Below are 25,820 nucleotides of genomic sequence, written 5' to 3'. Positions count from 1 at the left end.
CTTTGCTTTAATCCCTGTGAAACGCCTAAAGGATTAAGAAACTTTCTGAATGCTGTTTTGAATACTTTGAGGGGTGCAGTTTTCAAAATGGGGTGACTTATGGGTGTTTCTAATATATAAGGACCTCAAAGCCACTTCACAACTGAAATTTTCTTGAAAATGTGAGAAATTGCTGCTAAAGTTCTAAGCCTTGTAACGTCCTAGAAAAATAAAAGGACGTTCAAAAAAACGATGCAAACATAAAGTAGACCTATAGGAAATATAAACTAGTAAGGATTTTGTGTGGTATTACTATCTGTTTTACAAGCAGATGCATTTCAATTTAGAAAAATTCTAATTTTTGCAAATTTTCTCTAAATCTTTTTTACAAATAATTATTTAATTCATCGACCACATTTTTCCACTAACATAAAGTACAATATGTCACGAGAAAACAATCACATAATTGCTTGGATAGGTAAAAGCATTCCGGAGTTATTACCACATAAAGTGACACATGTCAGATTTGAAAAATCGGCTTCGTCATTAAGGCCAAAAACGGCTCAGTTTTGAAGGGGTTAATGTAGGTTGTTTTTTTTACTGGACTCTACGGGATGGAATAGTTTAGTCTACGATACTTTTTTTTCTTTCCACTATACTGACATATTGGTCAGATGGCGGCTAAAAGGACACACTTTTGGCTTCTGTCTGATAATGGAGCCTTATGGATTTGTTTATCATGTATGTCGGGGGCTTTACGGACGTATACACTAAACGTATACACAAAACATGATGTGAACTGTACCTAATTTAACGGGATCTGCCAGGCGCCAGTGAACGATGTATCCAGAACTGCATCATAAAAGGAAACCAAGCGATAGATGTGAACAGAGCCTCATTTGAAGGTGTATGGAACTATTGTGTAGGTATGGCATAGCAGTGTTATTTTGGCACTGAAGCTCATTATGGCGGCATTATGACAGGATATTTTGCCCCGTCCCCGATCCATCCTCTTGTTTCTTGGACATGACTGTGTCGTGCCACCTTGTCAGGAAGGATTGTCCCCGCGTCCATGTCATTTGTGCGGACGGATTATCAGAGCATTTTAATAACCAGTGTGAATCCACGAAGTGCAGCAGCAAGGATTTCCAGCAGAGGATTTAAGTAAATCTCCCTAAATGAGGGCCTGGCATGCGGCGGGTGCAGCCCTGACATTGCTAGTCTGTGCCACTCAGCAGCCACCCTACTTCGGACCCCTTCTCACTCGGCAACATCGTGGTTTGGCACCTCTCTCTCGCCGTCTATCGGTCGCAGCGTGCTGATGTCGCCGTGCGTCATCTCCAGGGCAGCTGAAAATGGCGGAGCCTTTACCGGAGCCCGGACGGTACTTCTGTGATAACTGTCCGGCAGACATCAGATCCCGTGTCCCGGTGAGAGAGCCTCGGCAGGGGAAGAGGAGTTAGTGGGGGTGTAATAACCAGGCGATGAGTGGGAAGGCAGAGAGAGAGCACTAGCAGCGCTCCTGTACTCAGTGACAAGTGGAGGGAGGACAATCAGCCCATCACTGCCAGCGCTTACTGTACACAGCTGGGGGACGTGATGGGTTGAGGCTCGCTGGTGGCTTCATGACCGGGACTCCATTATCTGTCCACTCATGAGCATCACGGGGACAAGACGCTGTCAGTTCCATGCACTACACGGTTCTGCTGAGCGGTAAAAGCTGCGGTTTATAGTGATCCGGCAGCAAGAGGCTGAAAGTTTACAATGTCTGCTTACAGCCTGCCAACTTGGCCTAAAGCTCGGCCATGAGCCCCGCGGGTGAGCTGGAGACCCCATGTATGTTAGCGGCTACCTAGTGCCATTATTTAGGCCTGAGCTCTTGCCAGCCACAAGGGGTGCCCATTGCAAACAACATCCACTATGCCGGCAGTTTCACCTAAATAACATCTGTCAGGTTATTAACAATCCTATGTGTCCCGTTTCTCAGTTATATCTGCATATTGGAAAGCTGGGTGGCAGCCATTACACAATACAGGTTTCCACACAGCTTTATAGGACTCCTGAATGGACAGCATGCTAGTTACGCAGCATGAAATCTGTTACTTCTTTACATCTTCCCTCCCCATTATTGCTGCCAGATATTCTCTTCAGGAGTGTAGGAAAGCTGGGTGACAGGCCCTGGGAGAGAATTTATTGTTCTAACTCGTGGAGAACAGGGCGGCAATGCCACGCAATTATAAACTACATATCAAAATAGTAACAAAAACCGAAAGTCAACTTTTTCATCGCAATTTCCCTATTAAAGTCAATGGGCGCAAACCGGTTATAAAGTGACACAAAAACACAAGAACGAGGACAGTCAGTGGTTATACAAAAAAACTGCATCATGACCTAAAAAGGTTTTTTATTGTGTGACAACCAAGAAAGGGCTGAAGAGAATTTTTACCATTCTTAAAGGGTTATTACCATCCATAGGATATGCCATAAATGTCTGGAGACGCAGGTCCCAACTCTAGGACCTGCATCTAACTGGAGATCGGGGGTCCCCCCAACCCCATCCACGCCAGTTTACGTCATCCAGTCAAAGAATCGCTACTGAGGTGGTCAGGGTCCCGGAAACAGCTGAGCTCCCTGTGTTATGCTGTTTCCTTAGCTCTTATTCACTTCTATGGGAGTTATGGAAACCGCGTATCAGTGTAGTTTCACACATACCGTTTTTAAGATAAACACTGCGTTTGTTGCAGCGTTTTTCCTAACGATTTTTTTCTGCATCCTTTTGGTCCGCAGCCTTTTAAACGCCGCACGCTCTAAGTGTGGCGCTTTTTCAGTCATTCTTCGATGGGCTTCCCTATAGGAGATAAAAACCACCTGAGGAAAGCGCATGTCAAAAATGTGTGAATAAAAGCCCCCTCCAAAAAAGCAGACCGTGGCCTTAGCCCCATAAACAAAGTCCATAAAGATGCATACATCCCAAGAGGTAATATTTTAGGGATTGAGAGACTGGCACGAAGGGCATTTTCACAAGCCATATTAACGCCCGGACTTCTTACTGGTTCCATGGTGATCTAAGTCCGGTTTTCTTGAATGTAGTTGGGGGTCCATAATACAGACGCTAAAATGTGGCTAGATTACAGCCATCTGATTGCGGCCTAACTTTATTATTTTTTCACTATAGAAATTTATGCCATGTTGATTCTGAAAACGGGCGTGCCAAGTATTCCTGCGTATTATTGCAGCGTATTGGAAGTGCGTTCACCACATACATGGACATTAAGCCATGGTCTCATCACGTTATTGTAAAAATAATGATATCCAGCCATGAACGTAATATGGTATCAACATATCCATTGGCCTATAGAAACCTATGGAAATGTTACAGTATACATGCTATATAGTCTAATATTTGATATAATATATGCTGCAGGTTCAGCTCCTTGACGCTGATGGCCTAGAACATGAGGTGGATGAAGCAGAAGACAATGAGTCCCCTGAACAGAGAGCTCGGAGACCCATGAATGCTTTTCTTTTATTCTGTAAGCGACATCGTTCTCTTGTGCGCCAAGAACATCCTCGACTGGATAACCGCGGTGCAACAAAAATCTTGGCGGATTGGTGGGCTTATCTGGACCCCAATGAGAAGCAGAAGTACACTGACATGGCAAAGGAGGTTTGTTAACAGATTGGTATGCATGGTTATATGTAAGCAATGTCAATCCAGTTTATTCAACTAATCCGTCACCTGGGAAAAGTGTACGTCTTCAAGCTAAAAGATCAAGATTCCTTTGGATAGAACTCCTTTGGGAGTGTTTTATTTTTGCTGTCTTCCGTTGCTGCCGTTCCAACTAAACTTTTTAAAAAAGTGTTGTACAGGCTCAATAGTAAGTCTACGGGCCCGTCCACCACTTGTTCGGTTTTCCGAGAAAAGCAAATCAGAAATGAAGCAGCACAACGCTCACCCGAGCACTTCTGCCGCTTTGTTTTAACAATCAGTGGGGGTCTCAGTATTCGGACCACCCACCGATCCAAACTTATGACATGTCAGAAGTTTTTTAAACGTTTAGTTACCCTTTAAAGGGAAGCATGAAAATGAACAAGCCCCAGGAGGTTCATAGATTCACCATTTCCTTCACCTTTCATTCTGTTCTGTCAAATTTTGCAGACTTAAAAATAAAGGTTTCTATAGGTGTCCTAGGGAATTCCATTACAGACCTTAAGGCCCTTTTACACTGGACCTTAGATCAGACCAATCTGGCTAGGATGCAGATTGCTGCAGCAGAAACCTTCCCCTCTGTTCTCTCTGCAATGGGAGATAGGACAAGCTAAACCCTTTTGCCTTTAGTTAAATGATATGTAAACTTTTGAAAGGGATTTTTTTATTTTTTATTTTTTTAATAAAAAGTCAATCAGTGTGATTGGTGCAACTTTTTCAATAGTTTTAATTGAAAATTATTTTTACTTTTTGAGATACAACTGCTCTGTATCCTGTATACAGAGCAGCTATGTCTTTCGCTAAATCCTTTTCCCGTCAGGTCCACGGGACTGAAGGGTTCAGTGTCCGCAGGTCCTGCGTGTCTCTGACAGGATCCATCTGTTATCTATCACACCTAAGTTCATAACTATGATGTGATCGATTACAGGTGGATCCTGCCCGCTGACACTGAACCCGTCAGATCCACGGGACTGACGGATTCAAGTGTTAGCAATCGATAAAGCTGCTCTGTATGCAGAATGCAGCTGTATCTCAAAAAGTAAAAATATTTTTTAATAAAAACTAATTAAAATATTTAACCAATCACACTATTGGACCATTTATTTATAAAAAAAATTCCTATCAAAGGCCTCATATATTTGATAAGCCCCAATTTAAAATGGAGGGAAACAAAAAATATGCACCCCCTGTTTTCTCTGCCACATTTGTGCAAGATTGCATATTTTAAGGGTAACTAAACGTTCAACAAACTTCTGACATGTCATAGTGGTATGTCAGAAGTTTGGATTGGTGGTGGTCCGAGCACTGAGACCCCCACCAATCGCTAAAACGAAGCAGCAGAAGCGATCGTGGTGGCGCTGAGCCGCGTCGTTTCTGTTCGGCTTTCTTCGGAAATCCATGTAGCGGTGTATGGACTCAAAAGAAAGTCTATGAGCCCGTACTCCGATGCATCGGCATTCCGGAAAAAGCCGAACAGAAACGAAGCGGCTGAGTGCTCACACGAGCGCTTCTTCAGCTTCGTTTTAGTGATTGGTGGGGGTCTCAGTGCTCGGACCACCACCAATCCAAACTTCTGACATGTCACTATGACATGTCTAAATGTTCAACAAACTTCTGTTACCCTTTAAGGCATTACAAAAAGTATTGTAGACTGACTGTAGATAAGTGTGTGCATTGTGTTTTCATTTTTGGAGTTATCCCTTTTAGTATGCCTTTATATATAGATATAAATCATACATTTGAATGGTTCTCTTTATAGTTCTTTCATCTTTTTTTTAGTAAAATCAAAATGTGTATGTTTATTTAATATTTTGCATTCTTTTGTTCTATAGATCAGAAGTTATTGTAAATAAGGGCAATAAGACACAATCCGAGCAGAAGGCTTATGCCCAGTACACACCTTTCAGCAGAATGTAGTGTCACTCATTTTGCAGAGGTGGGATCCCCACTTATCAGACATTTATGGCATATCTTAGTGATCTGCCATAAATGCCTGTCATCAGAATACCAGTTTTTATTTTGGACTGGGCACTGATTTTTATACAACTGCACATCTCTCAGGTAGATCTGGACAACCCCTTTCTTTTTGGTTAGGAAAGTAGTTGCTACATGTAGCTTCCTCCGATGATATCACTTGGCATTATCCCTTTCCCTGCCGTGGTTTCGGGACAATTTTCATACTTTTTACATACACAAATAACCTGAATTGTAAAGTAAAAAAAAATCATATCATACCTATATATTTTCTGAAAGTAGACACCTGCACTTTTTGAAAATGTGACACAGCACTTTACACTTAAGGGCGCCTTCATGCAGTTTTGCATCAAAAGATAAAGTTTATTAAAAATTGCATAGAGATTCACGATGACCTGTCACTAGGTTATAGAAAGAGAACCAGCAGTCTCACCTTACTGCCGCAATCTCCTGGACTCTAACGGTGCTTTCATTTTATTTCTACGACACCCCCCCCCCCCCCCCCATACCTGAGATATGGCCACCGGTTGTTCAGATGTCAAATATGGCAATGAATCCCTTACTAGACAAGTGGGTGTAAAAGCAGCGATTCTCCTGAGGTGGAGCTACCTCACAGCCTCTGACATTGTCCTATCAGCATGAAGCTGCTTCACACAGTATGAGAGACTGAGGCTGGAGAGAAGGGGGATCACTCCAAATAGCCATATCTCGGGCTGTGGACCACCTAGAAAAGTGCCTCTTGGCTAGTAAGCGATTCATTACCATATTTGGCACCAAAACAACCGGGAGCCATCTCTCGGAAATGGAGGGGGCGTAGAAATAAAATAAAAGCATCGCTGGACTCCAGGAGACAGCAATAGTATGGTGAGACTGCTAGTTCACTTTCTATCACCCAGTGACAGGTCCTCTTTAAGCTGGTCATACACAACAGATAATATATTGTTGTGTACAGGGGGAAACCCAATTGTCCACCAAAGTCTGCCATTGGAAGAACATGGCATATTGGATTTGAAAATGCACAATGCTTTGTTCCCCAGGAGATAAGTAAGACCAGTGGGGAATTTATTAAGACTGGCATTTCATACGTCATTTTTAACCCCTTCCCGAAATAGGGCTACGTCATAGCCGGGTAGGGGAAGTATGGAGCCCGCTCCATACAATGCGGGTGTCGGCTGTATGTTACAGCCGACACTTCACAGTAACGAGCGGGATCACGCTCGAGCATGATCTCGCTCGTTTAACCCGTTAAATGCCACAGTCATTAGCGACCTTTATATAGCGGCATTTAAATCGTTAGAAAGAGGGGGAAACCCCCTCTAGCAGCTCATCGTGTCCACCGCAAGGCAATCGCGGGGTGGATATGGTTGCTATGGCAGCCTGGGGGACTAATGAAGGCCACCAGGTTCCGCCATCTTTGTGCGCCTATTAAGCGATGCCTCTGGCTCGGCTTAATAGTTGCCTGTCAGAAAGACGAGGTACTGCAATGCATTAGTATTGCAGTATATAGTGCAAGCGATCCAAAGATCGCTGGTTCAAGTCTCCTAGGAGGACTAATTAAAAAAAAAAGTTAAAATTAGTAAAATAAAGGGTTTTTGTTATGTACAAAAAAAAAAGATTAAAAGTTCCAAAAAATGTTTTTTCCCTTTAACCCCTTAACGCCGAAGGACGGATATATCCGTCCTCTGCAGCTGCTTGTTCGCGCAGGAGGACGGATATATCCGTCCTGTGATCGTGCGGGTACTGACAGTGTACAATAGTGACAGCGACAACTAATGTGTTTGACAGGGAGGGAGCTCCCTCTGTCACCCCATCGGCGCCCCCGCAAATAAATCTCGAGTTGCCGTCGGGTTTCCATGGTAGCCGGGGGCCTAACAAAGACCCCCAGGTCTGCCTTCAGCAAATGCCTGTTAGGCCATGCCATGCTGGTGGGACTAAAAAAAAAAATGTAAAGCAGTTAAATAAAGTTTGTGAAAAAAAAAAAAAATTACAGTCAAAATCAAATAAAACTACTTTTTTTGCCCAAAAAGTGGTTTGATTTAGTAAAAGTGTCAAAACAAATCACACATACACATATATGGTATCTTAACAACGTGTTCTTAACAACTTGAACAATAAAATGAATACATTAATTAAACCGTCGGATGAACGGCGTCCAAAAGAAACGCAAAAAACTACGGCAAAATTCTCTTTTCTCCCATTCCCCCCATAAAAAATTAAATAAAAGTTCATCTATAAGTCCTATGTACCCGAAAATAGTACTAATGAAAACTACACATTGGCCCGCAAAAATCAAGCCCACATACGGCCACATTGACGGAAAACTAAAAAAATTACGGCTTTTGGAATGCGGCGATGCAAAAACAAGTAATTTTTTTCTAAAAGGCTTTTTATTGTGCAAACGTAGGAAAACATATAAAATCTTTACATATTTGGTATCCCCGTAATCATACCGACCCATAGAATAAAGTTAACATGTTATTTACGCTGCATAGTAAACGGCGTAAATTTATAATATGAAAATCAATGCTGGAATAGCTGCTTATTTTCAATTCTCTCCTAAAATAAAGTTAATAAAAGTTAATCAATATATTATAAGCATCTAAAAATGGTACAATTACAAAATACAACTCGTCCCGCAAAAAACAAGCCCTAATATGGCTATGTCGACGGAATAAAAAAAAAAGGTTATGACCCTTGGAATGCGACCATGAAAAAACAAAAAATAATCCTTGGTCATTAACGTGCAAAATGGCCTGGTCATTAAGGGGTTAAAGCATTGTAAAATAAATAAACATAAGCGGTATCACCGCATCCGTAAAAGTCTGAACAATTTCAATATATAATTTTTTAACCCGCACGGTGTACACTGTAAAAAAAATAAATGGAAATGCCAGAATCGCTATTTTTTGGTCATTTCATCTCCCCAAAAAATTGAATAAAAAGTGATCAAAACCTCGCATGTACCCCGAAATGGTAGCATTAAAAACTACAGCTTATCCCACAAAAACCTCATACCGCTCAATAGGCGGAAAAATAAAAAAGTTATGGCTCTCAAAACGACATTTTATTTTTTACACTTTGCTTTTTCCTTGTAAAAGTAATGCTAGAATAATGAGGGAGTGTTGAGTATATTTTTTAAAATTTATTTAACTGTCCAATGTTCAGGGGTGGGGGGGTAGTCTGGTCGGGGGAAGCAACGTAGGGGCCCAGCGCAGGCCTCTATCTTGTTACGCCCCATAGAGGGAAATCTAGATAGATAAATGATAGATCTTACTATAATTTATGCTAGTTTTCAGATGTAAATTATAATTTGTCGGGCCGCACTTTCCCCCTGAGGTTACGCTCTCTTTCCACAAAAGTGGCGAGGGTGGCGAAAATAGGCCAAAAGTTGGAATATTCACCAATTATTACTTTTGCGCCCTTTGGCGGCTTTTCTTTGCCAGAAAAGAATGACCCCCAATGTGTCTGGCACCCTCCTCTCCCTAGGATAGTTCTGCCGATCTAAGCATGTATGTTTATGGAGAATTTGGGCAGACAGCCGTGGACAGCTGTTCTATGTACAGCCAGCGTTACAAGTTCTTTTTAGTTTACTTGCTGTTTATGTATTACGCATTTCAGCTCCAATTACAGGAGGATCAAAGCGCATTTCCTCCTAAAACTTCCCTGAAAATCGCCAGTAAACATAAGTTCTGTACTAATTTTCTTTCCCAAGTTGTTAAAATGGTATTTAGCCTTTTCTTAGCTACATCTGTTTCTAGGAACGCTAGGAGGCAATTAATATGGACATTATGATGACAGATGTGAATTAAATATCACTCAGCTTTACCAGACTCCTGAATGGCAAATGTTCCTATACAGTGTGACATCCCCTCACCATATCACTGCATGCAACAGTTGTAATGGTCATATTGTCATCCACATTTACTAGAACCAACAATGTTGAATGTTTGTGGCTGGACTTACCCCAATCTGTCACTAGGTGGTGCTATTAGTATATGGCAGCTGTGTCTTTCAGGCGGAGGCTTTTTTCTTTTTCGTTTTCTACAGAAGCTGAAAGAGAAACTTGATGGTTTATCGTAGCAAAGGGCCCAGGTTTGTAGGCTTAATTATTGTATTTGTATGGTAACCACACAGTTTCCATAACTGTCCCCTATGTGAGTGACGTGAATTCGGTAAGAAAAGGAAGTAAATGTAAATGTGTCAGAATCAGGAAATCTCATTACAGTGCAGTGCAGCATCTTCATGTGATAGAAGCGATGTATCTCATTGTACCGTGCCCAGACCTTTCTTATGCAGGGCAGCTGGCAGGCTTTCACCTTGCCAAGCCGTACAAATGATGATGCCTGCAGCGTAATCTGGAGATATCGTTGCACATGTCACAATAGCAGATATACTAAGTGACAAATTTCTGAGTTATGCAAAGAAGTGTTCTATCAATATTTTATGAATATCATATTATGGAGGCTGTTTCTGTCTGCTAATTGTCAGCCTGGTGCTTTTAGCTGCTGCGTTTTTACAGGCAGAAAAGTCAGCCTGATGCAGGAAATTTAGTGAGATTTAAAGGGGTGCTCCCAGGATTCAATATGACATTAGCAAAATATAAAAAATGTCAATTGGAAGTTTGAAAATTGAAAAATGCTCCTGTGTTTAGATATTGCTGTTATATACTTGTTATAGCGCCCCCTGGTGTTCTTTTGATGCGTCCAGTTCTAGTGAAAAGTTAATTCTAGTGTGCTGATTCTTATTAACTGCCTGTATACAATAGGATATGGGTAGTGGGACTGATTTACTGCTGTATAACCTCAAGCATAACCTCGTTTTAGATGACCGGTTACATCGTAATCTTGTGAGATTACGTTTGCCTTGCTGTAAATCTCACAGAGACGCTACAGAAGTGTCAGGATTCTGAATACACATCACGTCCTGGCTGGAGGTAATGTATATTCATTGTCAGGACACTTGAGTAACGCTATAGTGTGTTTATGTGTCTGCACATAGCGATATAGCTATATCGCTATGTGCTGTGTAAATGAATGGGGAGAAGTGTATGACGCTGATTGGTCGTTAATTGATCAGTGTCATACACTTCTCTCCACAACACCCACTTGGCCATATAGTAAAACACGCCCAGTTGTCCATTAAAAAACTCATTAACATAAAGCTAAAAAATATAGTTTTTCTAAATAAAAAACACTGCTGTAATGTACATTACAGCGCCAATCATATTATGTACAATATAGGCCACTTATAATGTGGTGACAGAGCCTCTTTAATTGTGGGATAACCTCTTTAAAGTTTCCGTGATACCAGCAAAACTGTCTGAATATTCTAAGGATAAGCCATCATTCTTAGATCGTGGGTGTTTGACCTGGTACTGTATTTCACCGACGGTACTGCAGTACAAGGCATAGCCACTCAGGCAAACTGTCCTAAGGACTGGACCTTAACGTTTTACTCACCGAAAACCCGCATTAAAACAAATAATTTCTGTTTTATTTAAGAGATTTTTAAAACGAGTGAAATGTGGTTGTCCCTAGCTTCCACTCCGGTTGCTGCTTTCATTTTCTAAAGAACCTATAAAAATAAAAGCTGGAATTTGATCGGTTGCTATAAGTCTACTTTTCCCTTGCACTAGATTTTAAAAATCCTTCCTTCCTTCCTTTCTTCCTTCCTATATACTTTTGTATGAGTATTAAGATATTAAGCATTAATCTCAATGGCGTAGCACCATTATAAAGATATACTCTGAAGTCTGAGGCTTACTGCTGCTGTGATCTATAGGCCATGGCAGTGGTCACCTCCGAGTCTCAGACTGCTCAGAGGTGACCAAGTTTTAAAATTAGATATGTATATATTTATTACATTTAATTTAATAATTACATATCCTGTTTACTCGAAGTGGAAACAGTGAGTTGGTGAAAGTAAAAATAAACAAATGAAAAAGCGCAACCTGGTGCTCCATTCATTCAGAGGAACGGGACCCCTGTTCTCGTGATCGGTGGAGGTCCCACCGATCAGCATGTTCTCACCTATCCTGTGGTACGGAGATAACTTTTAATCTTGAAACAACCCCTTAAACTGTAACAGAAACAGCTGTGTAGGAGGCGTAAAACTGGGTGAAGAACACCCAAACTCTGCTACAAAGGTGAGGTTGTGGAAGACAGTTTCATGTCACAGGTCCACCATGGCAAGACTGAGCACAGTAATAAGACACAAGGTAGTTATACTGCATCAGCAAGGTCTCCCCAGGCAAAGATTTCAAAGCAGACGTGGGCTTCAAGATGTGCTGTTCAAGCTCATTTGAAGAAGCACAAAGAAACGGGCAACGTTGTGGACCATAGACACAGTGATTGGCCAAGGAAACTTAGTGCAGCAGATTAAAGACACATCAGGCTTATTTTCCTTCAAAATCGGAAGATATCCAGCAGTGCCATCGGCTCAGAACTGGCAGAAACTAGGATCTAGGTACACCCATCTACTGTTCGGAGAAGTCTGGCCAGAAGTTGTCTTCATGGAATAATTGCGGCCAAAAAGACATAATTTTGTCGTGGAAACAAGGCCAAGAGACTGAACTATGCATAAAAACATAGAAACTGGGGTGCAGAAAAATGGCTTCAGGTTCTCTGGACGGATGAGTCGAAATGTGAAATATTTGGCTGTAACAGAAGGCAGTTTGCTCGCCAAGAGCTGGAGAGCGGTACAATAATGTGTGTCTGCAGGCAACAGTGAAGTATGGTGGAGGTTCCTTGCAGGCTTGGGGCTGCATTTCAGCAAATTTCAGTTGGGAATGTGGTCAGGATTTTTTTTTTAAACTCGTTTTATTGAGAATTTTTTTCGAAGTTTAACAAAAGTCAAATTCAAAATAGTGAATGGACCACAATGTCCTATAACTTTGTAACAAAGCACTCGCAGGTGTTAAAAACATAAGTGCCATAATTTCACGCAATGCCAGCATTATCTTGCGAACAGTTACACCATATTTCTAAAACGCAATCATCTGAGCGTTCCTTAATAATAACAGTACAAGTGTTTGATTGTATGCGAGAGGCCCGGGACATCCACTGTCACCCCTTCCAACTGTGATTATCTTCCCAAGGCGCCCTCCTTGCTTGCCCCAGTTCTCTGGAGGAGTAATTAGTATCTGGTGCTGCACACCACAGGTCCCAAATTTTGTGGAATTTGTCAGGTAAGTTTCTGTGTTTGTAGATGATGCGTTCGTACGACACTGTCGAATTTACCATGTTTTTCCACACCGTAACTTTCGGGGGTCGTCTATCCATCCACCTAATTGATATACCTTTGCGAGCTAGAAATAGTGTCTCCTGTATAAAAATTCTGGTGTAATGTGGCCATTGGTCTTCCTCCATTATGCCAAACAAACATATTTCTGGCGAGCTGTTGATCGGGAATGGCAGTATCCGATTTAGGACTTCAACCACTTCCGCCCAGTATTTCTTGATATGAGGGCACGTCCACACCATATGCCAAAAATCTGCAGGAGCATGTGAGCATTTAGGACAGGCAGGTTCCGCTATACAATGCATTTTAAACAGTCGAATAGGCGTTAGATAGGCTTGATGTATGTAGTATAACTGAATGAGCTTGTTATTAGCCGCCGGCGACACATGTAAGTGAGATTGCAGTAAATCATCAATTTTCTCTTCAGTTAGCGATGGTATCAATTGAACCCATTTAGAGATAGCTGGTAGGGGTGCCGCTGAAGCCTTTTTATCCAAGAGGTGAGCATATATGGTGGAGATCAGTCCTTTAGGACCCTGAGATCTGATCACCCCGATGAGGGGATATGAGGAGATGGGCTGACGATGTGCCGGGAACTGCGTGGAAAGGAGATGGCGCAGTTGTAGGTATTTGAAGAAGTGCTGCCTTGGAATGCGAAATCTTTCCTGCGCCTGTTCAAAGGATATAAAGGTGTCATTTTCATAGATATCGTTGAGCACCTGTACGCCCGCAGCTGTCCAGTATGCTGCGTCCGGGAAGGTGTACAAGACTTTCAAGTCCATATTGTGCCATAATGGAGTCTCCTCCGGTATTGTGGGGGTACCTCAAATTTCCGCCGCCGCTTTCCACACTCCTCGGGCTAGTCGACAAATGGGCAGTAGAGGTGTCCCTAGGTTCCCACGATGGAACAATATAGGCCATAGTATTTCATGCGCGGAGTATTCCAGTAAAACTCTTTCAGTTCCGGCCGGTCGGTTTGCTTGTGTCCAGGGGCCCAAATATTTGAGTTGGCCAGCCAAGTAGTATAGGTAGATATCTGGAAGAGCAATTCCAGCCATCTCTTTTGGGCGTTGTAATTTTTGTAAGGCCAATTTAGATCTAGAACGGCCCCATATGAAGGATATGATTAATGAGTCCAGTTGTTTGAAAAATAATTTTGGTATAGGAGAACATACATGTTGTAGGACATACAGGCTCTTTGGTAGTACCACCATTTTAATCAAATTAATACGGCCCATGACTGATAAGGGAAGGGCCGCCCACACCTTGAATTTTTCTCTAAAGATAGCCAGAAGCGGATGGACATTGAGTGGAAGTGAGCGCGATGCGTTCCTGGCAATATGCAGTCCCAGATATTTGAAGTGATCCACTACTGCCAGCCCCTCCATCGTGGAGCCCACCAGTTGAGATTCGTTTTGATAAAGAAACATTACTGACGACTTTGACCAATTTATGCGCAATCCAGAATAGTCTCCAAATGTGTTAATTAGGCTCATTGCCCTAGGAAGGGAGGACTGCACCCTTGAAATGAAGAGCATGATGTCGTCTGCATATAAGGCAATTCGATCCTCTTTTGCCGCGTGCTGGATACCTTGTAACTCTGTGTCTGATCTTAGAAGTATCGCCAACGGTTCCATTGCCATGGCAAAGAGTAATGGCGATAGAGGGCACCCCTGCCTTGTTCCACGGCCGAGCTCAAATGAAGTCGATGTCAGGCCGTTCAGTGCCACAGTAGCTTTCGGATGAGTATATATGAGTTGTATCCAAGACACAAAGGCCGGTCCAAAGCCAAAGCATGTGAGAACGCTGGAGAGACAGGGCCACTCCACTGAGTCGAAGGCCTTAGCGGCATCTAGGGAAGCCAGAGCCCAATCCTTGCTGTTCCGTTCCGCTATTTGTGCCACCGCGTGTACTCTCCTCAGGTTGTCCGAGGTGCTCCTTCCCGGTATGAATCCCGATTGGTCAGGATGGACGAGCTCTGCTATGATCAGGTTCAGCCTGTTCGCGAACACTTTGGTCAATAATTTATAGTCGGTGTTGAGCAAGGATATAGGCCTGTATGACTCGCAGTCTAATGGTGACTTGTCCGGTTTCAGAAGTACAATTATAGTAGCGTCATAGAATGAAGCCGGTAACATTCCCTTTTCAAATGACGTATTCAAGACTTCCAGTAGCTGAGGCAAGAGTTGCTCCTGGTATTTGACGTATACTTCAAGCGGTATGCCATCCGGGCCAGATGCTTTGCCCTTCGCCATTGAGGATAATGCTTCTGTCAATTCCTGAAGTGTTAGAGGGGCATCCATAGACTCCCTTTGCATGTCCGTCATTTTGGGTATATTTATTTCCGACAAATAATCCTTGATGTTCTGAGGAGACACCTGCAATGTCGGGCTATAGAGGTCCTTGTAGAAGTCTGTAAAGCAATTGAGGATTTGCACATTATCATGAAGCATGTTCCCTTCAGAAGTTTTAATACGTAATATGGCAGGAGAGGCAGGTGTTGCAGTGTATGAGATGTGCCAAGAGACTACTGGATTGATTGCCATGCTCGAAATATCTCTGCTTAGAAAAGAAGATGCGACGTTTAGACTTTTCGTGGAGAAGATTTACGTATTCTCTGCCCTTCTGTAGCCAGTTGTGTTGAGAGCTTGGGGAGGGATCTGCAATGAATGCGGCCTCCAAGTTGGTGCATTCGTTCTCCAGCAGCTGTTCCATCTTGGAAGATTGTCGTTTATGATAGGAAATTGATGACTGCAAACATCCGCGAAGGTATGCCTTCAGGGCATCCCAGAGGGCCGAGTGATTATCAAAGGGAAGGTTATCCGCAAAGAACTATTCAAGTTGGTCAGGTACTCGATCTTGAGCGCCGAGCACTGTAAGCCAGAATGGGTGTATCTTCCTGGGATCTCTGTTCACGTGTGGGCGGAGGGTAAGCTTAACCAGCATAGGGGAGTGGTCCGACATTGCACGGGGTAAGTGTGAAATAATTTCCATCATACTATATACTTTGGGATTACCGCACATATGATCAATCCGAGACAGTGTGTTTCTCCCAGGTGTAAAGCAGGTAAACTCTCGTTTATCAGGGTATCTCTGTCTCCACATATCCAGCCAGCCCATCTCTCTCAAAAACCCAGCCAAGGGAGTGATTACAGGTGGATTCCCCTGCACCGCTCCAGAATTAAACTTATTAATAGACGGGTCCAGCAGCAGATTGAAATCTCCCATGCACAACACTCCGGCCATAGGAAACTGTGAGGCAAACTTTGCCGCTTCATAAAGTACCGACATGGGGGCCGGTGGTGGAAGATAAAGTCCAATCAGCACAAAGGGATGACCTTCTATCCATGCATGTATGAATATCCATCTGCCGTCTGTATCCTTTAGTACCACGTCCAGTTCCCATCTAAGTGACTTATGGACTAAGATGGAAACCCCTCTGGAATAGGAGCTATAAGTGGAGTGGGCTGACCATTGTATCCACGGGCGATTCAAGCAATGAACAGTGGGAGGAGTTAGATGCGTTTCCTGGAGACATATTAATTGTGGCCCTTGGTTGCGGATAAAGGAAAACGTTAGATTTCTTTTATGGGAGTCTCCCAGGCCTCTCACATTTACAGACAAAACATTCAAAGTCATGGCACTTATTACCTTACATATCAATACAATGCAATTTTCTGGGTAAACAGCTGGTGCAAAGAACAAGACACCAGTACCAACAGTTTGTAACCGAAGCTTTCAAGGCTATTAAGTTACTTTATATCACAGGTGTGATATTGTGGGTAAACGGGGGATCACCTATATACCTTATATCTGATATAGGTGAACAAGTTATAAAATAACAGAAGAAAAAACCAGCACTATGTTTCCTCATACGTGAATCATTTTAACCGCTATTACATGTATCCAAGCATGCCATGAGTCACGCACTGCCTCTCAATATCTATCCCTGCCAGGGGCCCGCAACAGGTTCTATTGATTCTATACAAGGCAGTTATCCCGTTATTTCCTTCTAATCATATACATGAGAAAAGCACGATATAGCATAAATGTAAGAAATAACCCTATTACAAAAAGGATGAACCACAGGTTTCTCTCTCCAATCCGCCCTGCCAAGCGAAATCTGCGTCCACAGTATAAGTTGAATATATAGTAAGGCCACAAGCAGCAGGATGCATATTATGTCAAAAAACATCTTATCTATACATTGCATACTCATCTGAGAGTCCCATGCGATATTCCGAAAGTGCAGGCAATGTGGACATGGCATACATATAGAACAGTCCCGATGATTCAAATGTTAGCGACGGGGCGAGCGACCAACCGAACTCAGCCATTCATCTGCCTCAGCCGGATCAGTGAAGAAGATAGTTTTCTCTTGATGGACGACTCTCAATCTTGCTGGGAACGCCATTGAGTAAGATATTTGTAGGTCCCGGAGTCTCCTCTTGACTTGCACGAAGAAGGCCCTCATTTTCTGTAATGCAGCTGAAAAATCTGGAAAGAGTAGTATGGTGGCATTCTGAAAACGAATCTCTCCGTGCTTGGGCGCAGCCTGTAGAATGGCATCTCGATCTCTGCTGCTGAGTAGACGAGCTATCATGGGTCTCGGTGGAGCTCCAGGGGGTGGTGGTCTGCCCGGCACGCGGTGCGCTCTTTCAATAGTGTAGGAAGAAGACAAAATGGTGTCCGGTAATATTTCCTTAAACCAGGCCTCCATGAATGTGCAGGGGTCACGTCCCTCGCTACGCTCGGGTAGCCCCAGGATTCTTATATTATTGCGACGAAGGCGGTTTTCCAAGTCGTCTGCTCGTTGCGCCCATTGGCCAGCCACCCTATCCAGCTGAATCAATTTAGTGGTCTGCGGCGCCACTCTGTCTTCAAGTCCTGAGATTCTATCTTCTGTCTCTCTCACTCTTTCCCTTAAATTCTGCAAATCTTGTCTCAGAAGACCCATATCCGACTTTACCTCTGCAATCCTGTCAGTCAAGGAAGATGTGGATAATTGAATCGCATCCAGCAATCTGGAAGACACTTGTGCCAAAGTAAGCTCTGTTTCAGGAGCTGGGGGAGGTTCAGGCTGTTCCTGCTCTGAGGAGGGAGACAGTGAAGATGCAGATGCGCCGGCGCCATCTTGTGGAACGGCCCTAGCGTATTCCTTCAGCCGCCAAGGATTGCCTGTTTTGGTTCATGACAGCGTATCCTCTTCGGTAAGTATGCAGGTCGGTTTTGGTAGAAGTTATAGCGGTATTTCAGCAGGATAAATAGAGGAAAACCTTAGCTGGGTACGGAGCACTTAAAGCATGCGACCGCTCATGTCCGTCGTTGGCCACACCCCCACGGGAATTTGGTCAGGATTAATGGTGTCCTCAATGCTGAGAAATATAGGCAGATATCCATCATGCAATACCATCAGGGAGGCGTCTGATTGGCTCCAAATTTATTCTGCAGCAGGACAAGGACCCCGAACATACAGCCAATGCCATTAAGACTAACTATCTTCAGCGTAAAGAAGAACAAGGAGCCCTGGAAGTAATGATATGGCCCCCATGGAGACCTGATCTCAACATAATCGTCTGTCTGGGATTACATGAAGAGACTTCGGAAATCTACATTCACATAAGATCTGTGCTTAGTTCTCCAAGATGTTTGGAACAACCTCCCTGTTGAGTTCCTTCAATAACTGTGTGCAAGTGTACCTAGAAGAATTGATGCTGTTTTGAAGGCAAAGAGTGGTCACACCAAATATTGATTTGATTTAGATTTCTCTTCTGTTCATTCACTTTGTATTTTATTAATTGATAAAAAAAAAAAACAATTAACACTTCCATCTTTGAAAGCATTCTTACTTTGCAGCATTTTTCCACAACTTCCAGAAACATGCAAAAATAGTATTATTATTCAAAGCAGCAATACATTTGAGGCAGGGTAAAAGGGTCAGTTCACACAGCATTTTTAGAGTGCAGAGAAACGCCCCAAATCATCCCCCATTGATTTCAAGGGGAGGCAGAGGCTCTTTATCTTCCGAGCGGTTTGATTCAATGGCTAAAAAAAAAACTTAGGCAAAAGATGTGGAAAAAACCGCTGGCAAATCAAAATGTGCCTTTAAAATTCCTGAAGGAATATTGAGGCACATTTTTTCTGCCTGACAAAAAAAACTTCATGGCAACTCCCCTGAAATCGTTATTTTTTTTTTCTATTTGTGAACTGTTTCATATTTTCGCCAAAAAAAAAATAATTAGAAAGAAGTTTGTGACCTTCTTATTTTCTATATCTTGCAATTTGACTGTAGCTTGCCCACAATTGTGTAACTCATGAATAAAGTCAGAATATCCTGTTTATTTTACTTTGCCATCATAGTCCTTATTAATTCCTGTTTAGCCTACTGTATTAGGCTATGTTTTTTTGCTATTAATTCATTTTGTATCTTTGTGCTTTTTTTGTCTTTGCAGTACAAGGATGCATTTATGAAAGCACATCCCGGTTATAAATGGTGCCCAACAACTAATAAACCTGTGAAAGCCCCTACGACTGTCACAACCAGGAAAAAGCTTTGGCCTTTCCCTCAAGAACCGGTCAAAGAAATACCAAGCTCCAAGATAGCCTCAAAGGAAGAAGAAATGCCACAGCTAAATTTTGGCATAGCAGGTAAGCTGGCGTTTTTACTAGCACTCTTCAGTATGGTCCTAAATCCTTATGTTATAGCCTTTCTCTTGGAATTTCAGTTATTTGTGCTCAAGACCTCTCCGTTTTTTCGGACAGGAGGAATCTAAATGGCAGCTATGTCCTCTCAGATGTATGAGCTGTCTCCTCCATCTTTTATTGGCAGTCAGTTACAGTGAGAGAACCATACACACATACACTTCCCTTTCACTGTACGACATGCATGATTTAGCTATCTATGAGAACAGATTCAACTTTATTTAATATCCATGATCAATTGTGATGTTAAAGAGTCTCTGTCACCACATTATAAGTGCCCTATCTCTTCCATAATGAGATCGGCGCTATAATGTAGGTAACAGAAGTGTTTTTTATTTAGAAAAACGATCTATTTTCACCAAGTTATGAGCGAGATCACGTTGTAAATGACCGCTTACAGCGAGATCACACTTGCTGTGCTGTAAGTCCCACACAAACGTTACTGAAGTGTCGGGATTGTGAATAGACATCGCGTCCTGGTTGGACGCGATGTCTGTTCACTGTCGGGACACTTCAGTAACGTTAATGTGGGTGTATGTGTCTGCACATAGTGAACAACGCAGGATCACTATGTGCAGAGTAAATGAATGGAGAGAAGTGTATGACGCTGATTGGTCAGTGTCATACACTCCTCTCCACAACGCCCACTTGGTCAAAAGTAAAAACACGCCCAGTTGGGCATTAAGAAAGTCATTATCATAAAGCTAAAATCGCTCATAACTTGGTGAAAATAGATCGTTTTTCTAAATAAAAAACACTGCTGATACCTACATTATGGCGCCGATCTCATTATGTAAGAGATAGGGCACTTATAATGTGGGGCCAGGCCATTTTTCTCTTTTTCCATCCCACCTTCCAAGGGCCATAACTTTTTATTTTTTATTTTTCATATACATATAAGGGCTTGTTTTTTTGGGGACAAGTTGTAGTTTTTAACTCCACCATTTATTGTACCATATAACTTACTGAAAAACGTAAAAAATATATTATTAGTGGGGTAGACTACAAAATAAAAAGCGATTCCTCAGTTGGTTTCTGGGTTTTGTTTTTACGACGTTAATGTGCGATAAAAACAACAGGTTAACTTTACTCTGCAGGTCAATACTATTACGACGATACCAAATTTTGCTAGTTTTTAATTTATAAAGTACTTCTTTTTCTTCTTCTTAAGAAGAAAATTTGTTTTGTCTCACCATATTCGAAGACCCATCACTTCTTAATTTTTCTGTTGATAGAGCGGTGTGAGGGCTTGATTTTTGCATGGCTTGCTGTAGTTTTTAGTGGTACCATTTTAGGGTACAGAGGAGTTTATGATCACTTTTTATTCCATTTTTTTGGGGGAAGATAAGGTGGCCAAAAAACAGCAGTTCTGGCATTTTTTGAAATTATTTTTTTACAGGGTTTAACGTGCGGGTAAAAGAACATTATATTTTAATAGTTCTGACTTTTACAGACAAGGTGATAGCAATTATATTTGTTATTTACGTTACTTAGGGGAAAAATTAGGAAAAAAACACGTATGCATTGTGCTATTTACCGGTTCCTATTAACCCCTTCCCGACATCCGCCGTATATATACGGCGCTGCCGGGAAGGTGTTCCCGCAAAGCGCAGTACAGTTACGTCGCAGTGATGGTGCGGGCTCAGGAGCAGAGCCGGCACCATCACTGCGGGGTGACAGCTGTATTATACAGCTGGCACCCTCCTGTAACTGCCAGGACTGGAGCTATTCTCCGATCCGGCTGATTAACCCCTCAGATGCTGGGCTTAATTTTCACCCGACCGGCAACCCAGTGACGCAATCGCTGGGCTGCTGTGGCAATCGGACGCCAGAAAATGGCGTCCGAGTCTGCCTTGTACGGGAGCCGATGAGGACCCGCCTCCGGCGCGTCCTCATAAGCTTGCTGTCAGTGAATAACTGACAGCGCTAATACACTGCACTACGTATGTAGTGCAGTGTATTAGAGTAGCGATCGGGGCATCAAGCCCTCATGTCCCCTAGTGGGACAAGTAAAAAAAGTTAATAAAAATTTGGTAAAACAATAAAAACACACACATTTCAAATAAAAATAAAGCTAAACTGACTTTTTTCCCATAGTAAGACTTTTATTATGGGAAAAACCGTAAAAATTAAAAAAACTATACATAATTGGTATCGCCGCGTCCGTAACGACCCAAACGACAAAACCATTATGTAATTTATCCCGCACGGTGAACGCGGTAAAAAAAAACCATGAAAAACAACGCCAGAATCTTTGTTTTTAGGTCACATCTCCTTCCAAAAAATGCTATAAAAAGTGATCAAAAAGTCACATTTACTCCAAAATAGTACTAATAAAAACGACAATCCGTCCCGCAAAAAATAATCCCTGACAATAAAAAAGTTATGGGTAAAAAAAGTGATTTTATTGTGCAAAAGCTGCAATACATAAAAAAAACTATATAAATTTGGTATCGCCATAATCGTATCGACCCGCAGAATAAAGCTAACATGTAATTTAGGGAGCACTGTGGATGCCGAATAAAAAACTATTCTAGAATTGCTTGTTTTTGGTAATTTCCTTTATCAAAAAATGAAATAAAAAGTGATCAAAAAGTCGTATGTGTTCTAAAATGGTACCAATAATATCTGCAGCCCGTCTCGCAAAAAACAAGCCCGCACACCGCTCAATCAACTGAAAAATAAAAAAGTTATGGCACTAGTAATGCGGTGATGAAAAACATCTCAATGCCCAGGCCGAAGGGGAACATTCCTTCAGTTTCAGGGCCCTAGTATTTAGGAACTAGGAAGGGAAGGGACATGGCACATCCGCTGGAAGCGAGGGCGCCCGTATTATACCAGCGCAAAACTTTCCCAGCAATATTTCCCAAACTACGAAGGAGAAAATGGCCCCAAAAGGTGCAGAGCGTTACAGAAGGGGATAAGAAAGAAAACAGTTTATCAGTGTGACACCGGCCTGCGCATAACGGATCGCTTCACATCGTAACACACCTATGGATAATTGTATTATTTACCCCATTATTATACCCTCTTATTATGCCCTGATATACTCCGCACAGATTACATATACCCTGATACACTCCGCACAGATTACATATGCCACCACGTTATAAACTGAAATACCAGTAATACTCAAACAAAACTACCAAGCAAAATCCATGCTCAAAATGGCGGTCTTTCCCTTCTTAGCCCTACAGCGTGCCCAAACAGCAATTTATGGCCACAAGTAAGGCATTACCATACCCGGGAGAACCCGCTTAACAATTTATGGGGTAAGATTCTCCAGGGGCACAACATATTGTGCGGTGAATAGGCAGATCAGTGGAAAAATTGCAATTTTCACTTTGCACCATCCACGGCGTATTCATTTCTGAAAAACACCTGTGGAGTCTAAATTCTCACTACACCCCTTGATAAATGCCTTTAGGGGTTTAGTTTCTAAAACGGGGTCACTTTTGTTTGGTACATCAGGGGTTTTGCAAATGCAACATGGCGTCCGCAAACCATTCCAGCAAAATCTACGCTCCAAAAGATAAGTACCGCTCCTTTTCTTCTGAATGCTCCCATATATGTAAACAGCTGATTATAACCACATATGGGGTGTTACCGTACTCGGGAGAAATTACTTTACAAATGTTGGGGTGCTTTTTCTTCTCTATTCCTTGTAAAAATGAAAAACGTTGATCTAAAACGACATCTTGTTGGAAAAAAAAAATATTTTTCATTTTCATGGCTTAATTCTAATTAATTCAGCAAAAAACCTTTGGGATCAAAGTTTTCACTATACCCCTAGATGAAGTTTCCCAAATGGAGTCACTTTTGGGGTGTTTCCACTGTACTAGTACTACAGGGGCTCAGCAAATGTGACATGGCGCCCAGAAACCATTCCAAAATCCAAATGGTGCTCCTTCCATTCTGAGCCATACTGTGTGTCCAAACAGATGTTTATGACCACATGTGGGGTATTGTTTTCCTTGTGAGGAATTGCTTTACAAATGTTGCGGTGCTTTTTCTCCTTCAGTCCTTGTGGAAATGAAAAAAAAATACCTAAACCTACATTTTCTTTGAAAAAATTTAGAGTTTCATTTTTACGGCCTACTTCCAATAAGTTCTGTAAAGCACCTGTGGGGTCAAACTGCTCATTGTACCCCTAGATAATTTCCTCATGGGGTGTAGTTTCCAAAATGGGGTCACTTGTTGGGGGTATCCACTGTTTTGTCCCCTCAGGGGCTTTGTAAATGTGACATGTCCTCCGCAAACTATTCCTGCTAAATTTGAGCTCCAAGAGCAAAATGGCGCTCTTTCCCTTCTAAGCCCCACCGTGTGTCCAAACAACCGTTTATTACCACATGTGGGGTATTGTTTTACTCGGGAGAAATTGCTCTACAAATGTTGTGGTGCTTTTTCTACTTTAGTTCTTTTGGAAATTAAAAAAAATGTGCTAAACCTACATTTTATTTAAAAAAATGTAGATTTTCATTTTCATGGCCTAGTGCCAAAAATTTTTGCAAAAAAACTGGCGGGTCAAAATACTTGCTACACCCCTAAATAAATTCCTCGAGGGGTTTTATTTTCCCAAATGGGGTCACTTTTGAGGGGTTTCCACTGTTTTAGTTCCACAAGACCTCTTCAAAGCTGACATGGTGCCTAAAATATATTCTAATAAAAAGGAGGCCCAAAATCCACTAGGTGCTACTTTTGCTTCGGAGGCCTGTGCTTCAGTCCAGTAGCGCACTAGGGCCACATGTGGGTTATTTCCTAAAACTGCAGAACCTGGGCAATAAATATTGAGTTGCATTTCTCTGGTAAAACCTTCTGTGGTACAAAAAAAATGGATTCAAAATGAACTTCTGGAAAAAAAAATGAACTTTGTAAATTTCACCTCTACTTTGCCTTAATTCCTGCGCAATGTCTAAAGGGTTAAGAAACTTTCTAAATGCTGTTTTGAATACTTTGAGGGGTGCAGTTTTTAAAATGGGATGACTTATTGGCGGTTTCTGATATATAAGGACCTCAAAGCCACTTCACAACTGAACTGGCCCCTGTAAAAATAGCATTTTTAAATTTTCTTGAAAATGTGAGAAATTGCTGCTAAAGTTCTAAGCCTTGTAACGCCCTAGAAAAGTAAAATGACGTTCAAAAAACGATGCTAAACTAAAGTAGACATATGGGGGATGTTAATTAGCAACATTTTTGTGTGGTATAACTGCCTGTCTTACAAGCAGATACATTTAAATTTGCAAAAATTAGCATTTTTCTCATTTTTCGCTAAATTTTGGTGTTTTTCCACAATTAAATACTGAATGTATCGGGCAAATTTTGCCAGTAACATAAAGTCCAATGTGTCATGAGAAAACAATCTCAGAATCGCTTGGATAGGTAAAAGCATTCCGGAGTTATTACCACATAAAGTGAAACATGTCAGATTTGAAAAATGAGGCTCTGTCAGGAAGGTCAAAAGTGGCCAAAGGGGGAAGGGGTTAAGCCCTGGGTGTGGGGGGGGGGGGGCAATGAAGTGACCAATGGGTTCCCCCCCCCTTTTTCTAACGGCTGAGATGCTGCAGTCGCTATTGACTAAGTAGTTAAATGGCCATTATCAGAACTGTGTAATACACAACTGACACCCGCAGCATTTGGGGCAGGCTCAGCCAGGCTTACTTCTCTCCCCGGGCCATGACGTACGATTACATCATGGTGCGGCAAGGGGTAAACTTTAGAATCCATTAGAGCTGCCATCTGAAGGTTTCTCTTGTATGTCTTTTCCTACGCTTTTATTTTAAATCGTATTTTCCTGTTATTTGATCAATGTGTTGGAAGCAGATGGCTCCATACACTGTATAGCAGCCATGCTGCAGTACTGCAGCTCTGCTCCTGTTCACTTAACCGCTTCCCGACCGCCCACTGTATATTCACGTCGGCACTTGCTGGGCTCTGTGCAGTGCCGACGTGAATTCACGGTGGGTGTTAAAAGCGCGGTCCGGGTGTCTCAGAGTAGCGCTGACACCCGGATCGCGCTGTTATCACCTGCCTCTGGTCCCGGAGATATGATCGGGACCTGATTAGTTCAGGTCCCGGTCATGTGATAGCAGGGAAAGTGTGTTGTAGCAACGAACTGGAAAGTTTGTTGCTATAACAAACTGGAAAGTTTGTTGCTACAACAAACTTTCCCGGGGACCGATTTGATTGCTGGTGCTGCAGTCGGTTATAAGGCAGAACC

The 25,820-nt window shown here is 42.2% G+C and overlaps 1 protein-coding gene across 3 annotated transcripts in view; it reads left to right on the top strand.

Moving 5' to 3' along the window:
* Window positions 1-939: 939 nt before the first annotated feature.
* Window positions 940-25,820, top strand: part of BBX (BBX high mobility group box domain containing) — an 89,809-nt gene continuing 64,928 nt past the window's right edge. For 2 of the 3 annotated variants that reach the window (XM_075852811.1, XM_075852810.1), the window contains exons 1-3: window positions 941-1,409; window positions 3,404-3,646; window positions 19,354-19,549. In XM_075852811.1, the coding sequence (XP_075708926.1) occupies window positions 1,335-1,409; window positions 3,404-3,646; window positions 19,354-19,549 (514 nt within the window). In that variant the 5' untranslated portion in view covers window positions 941-1,334. Of the gene's footprint in view, window positions 1,410-3,403; window positions 3,647-19,353; window positions 19,550-25,820 lie in introns of all 3 variants that reach the window. The other variant, XM_075852812.1, reaches the window with a different exon arrangement.

Source organism: Rhinoderma darwinii, chromosome 2, assembly GCF_050947455.1.
Source record: "Rhinoderma darwinii isolate aRhiDar2 chromosome 2, aRhiDar2.hap1, whole genome shotgun sequence".
NCBI classification, from domain to species: Eukaryota; Metazoa; Chordata; class Amphibia; order Anura; family Rhinodermatidae; genus Rhinoderma; species Rhinoderma darwinii.
The sequence above is the reverse complement of the archived record's forward strand: the minus strand, read 5'-3'. Positions and strand labels throughout refer to the sequence as shown.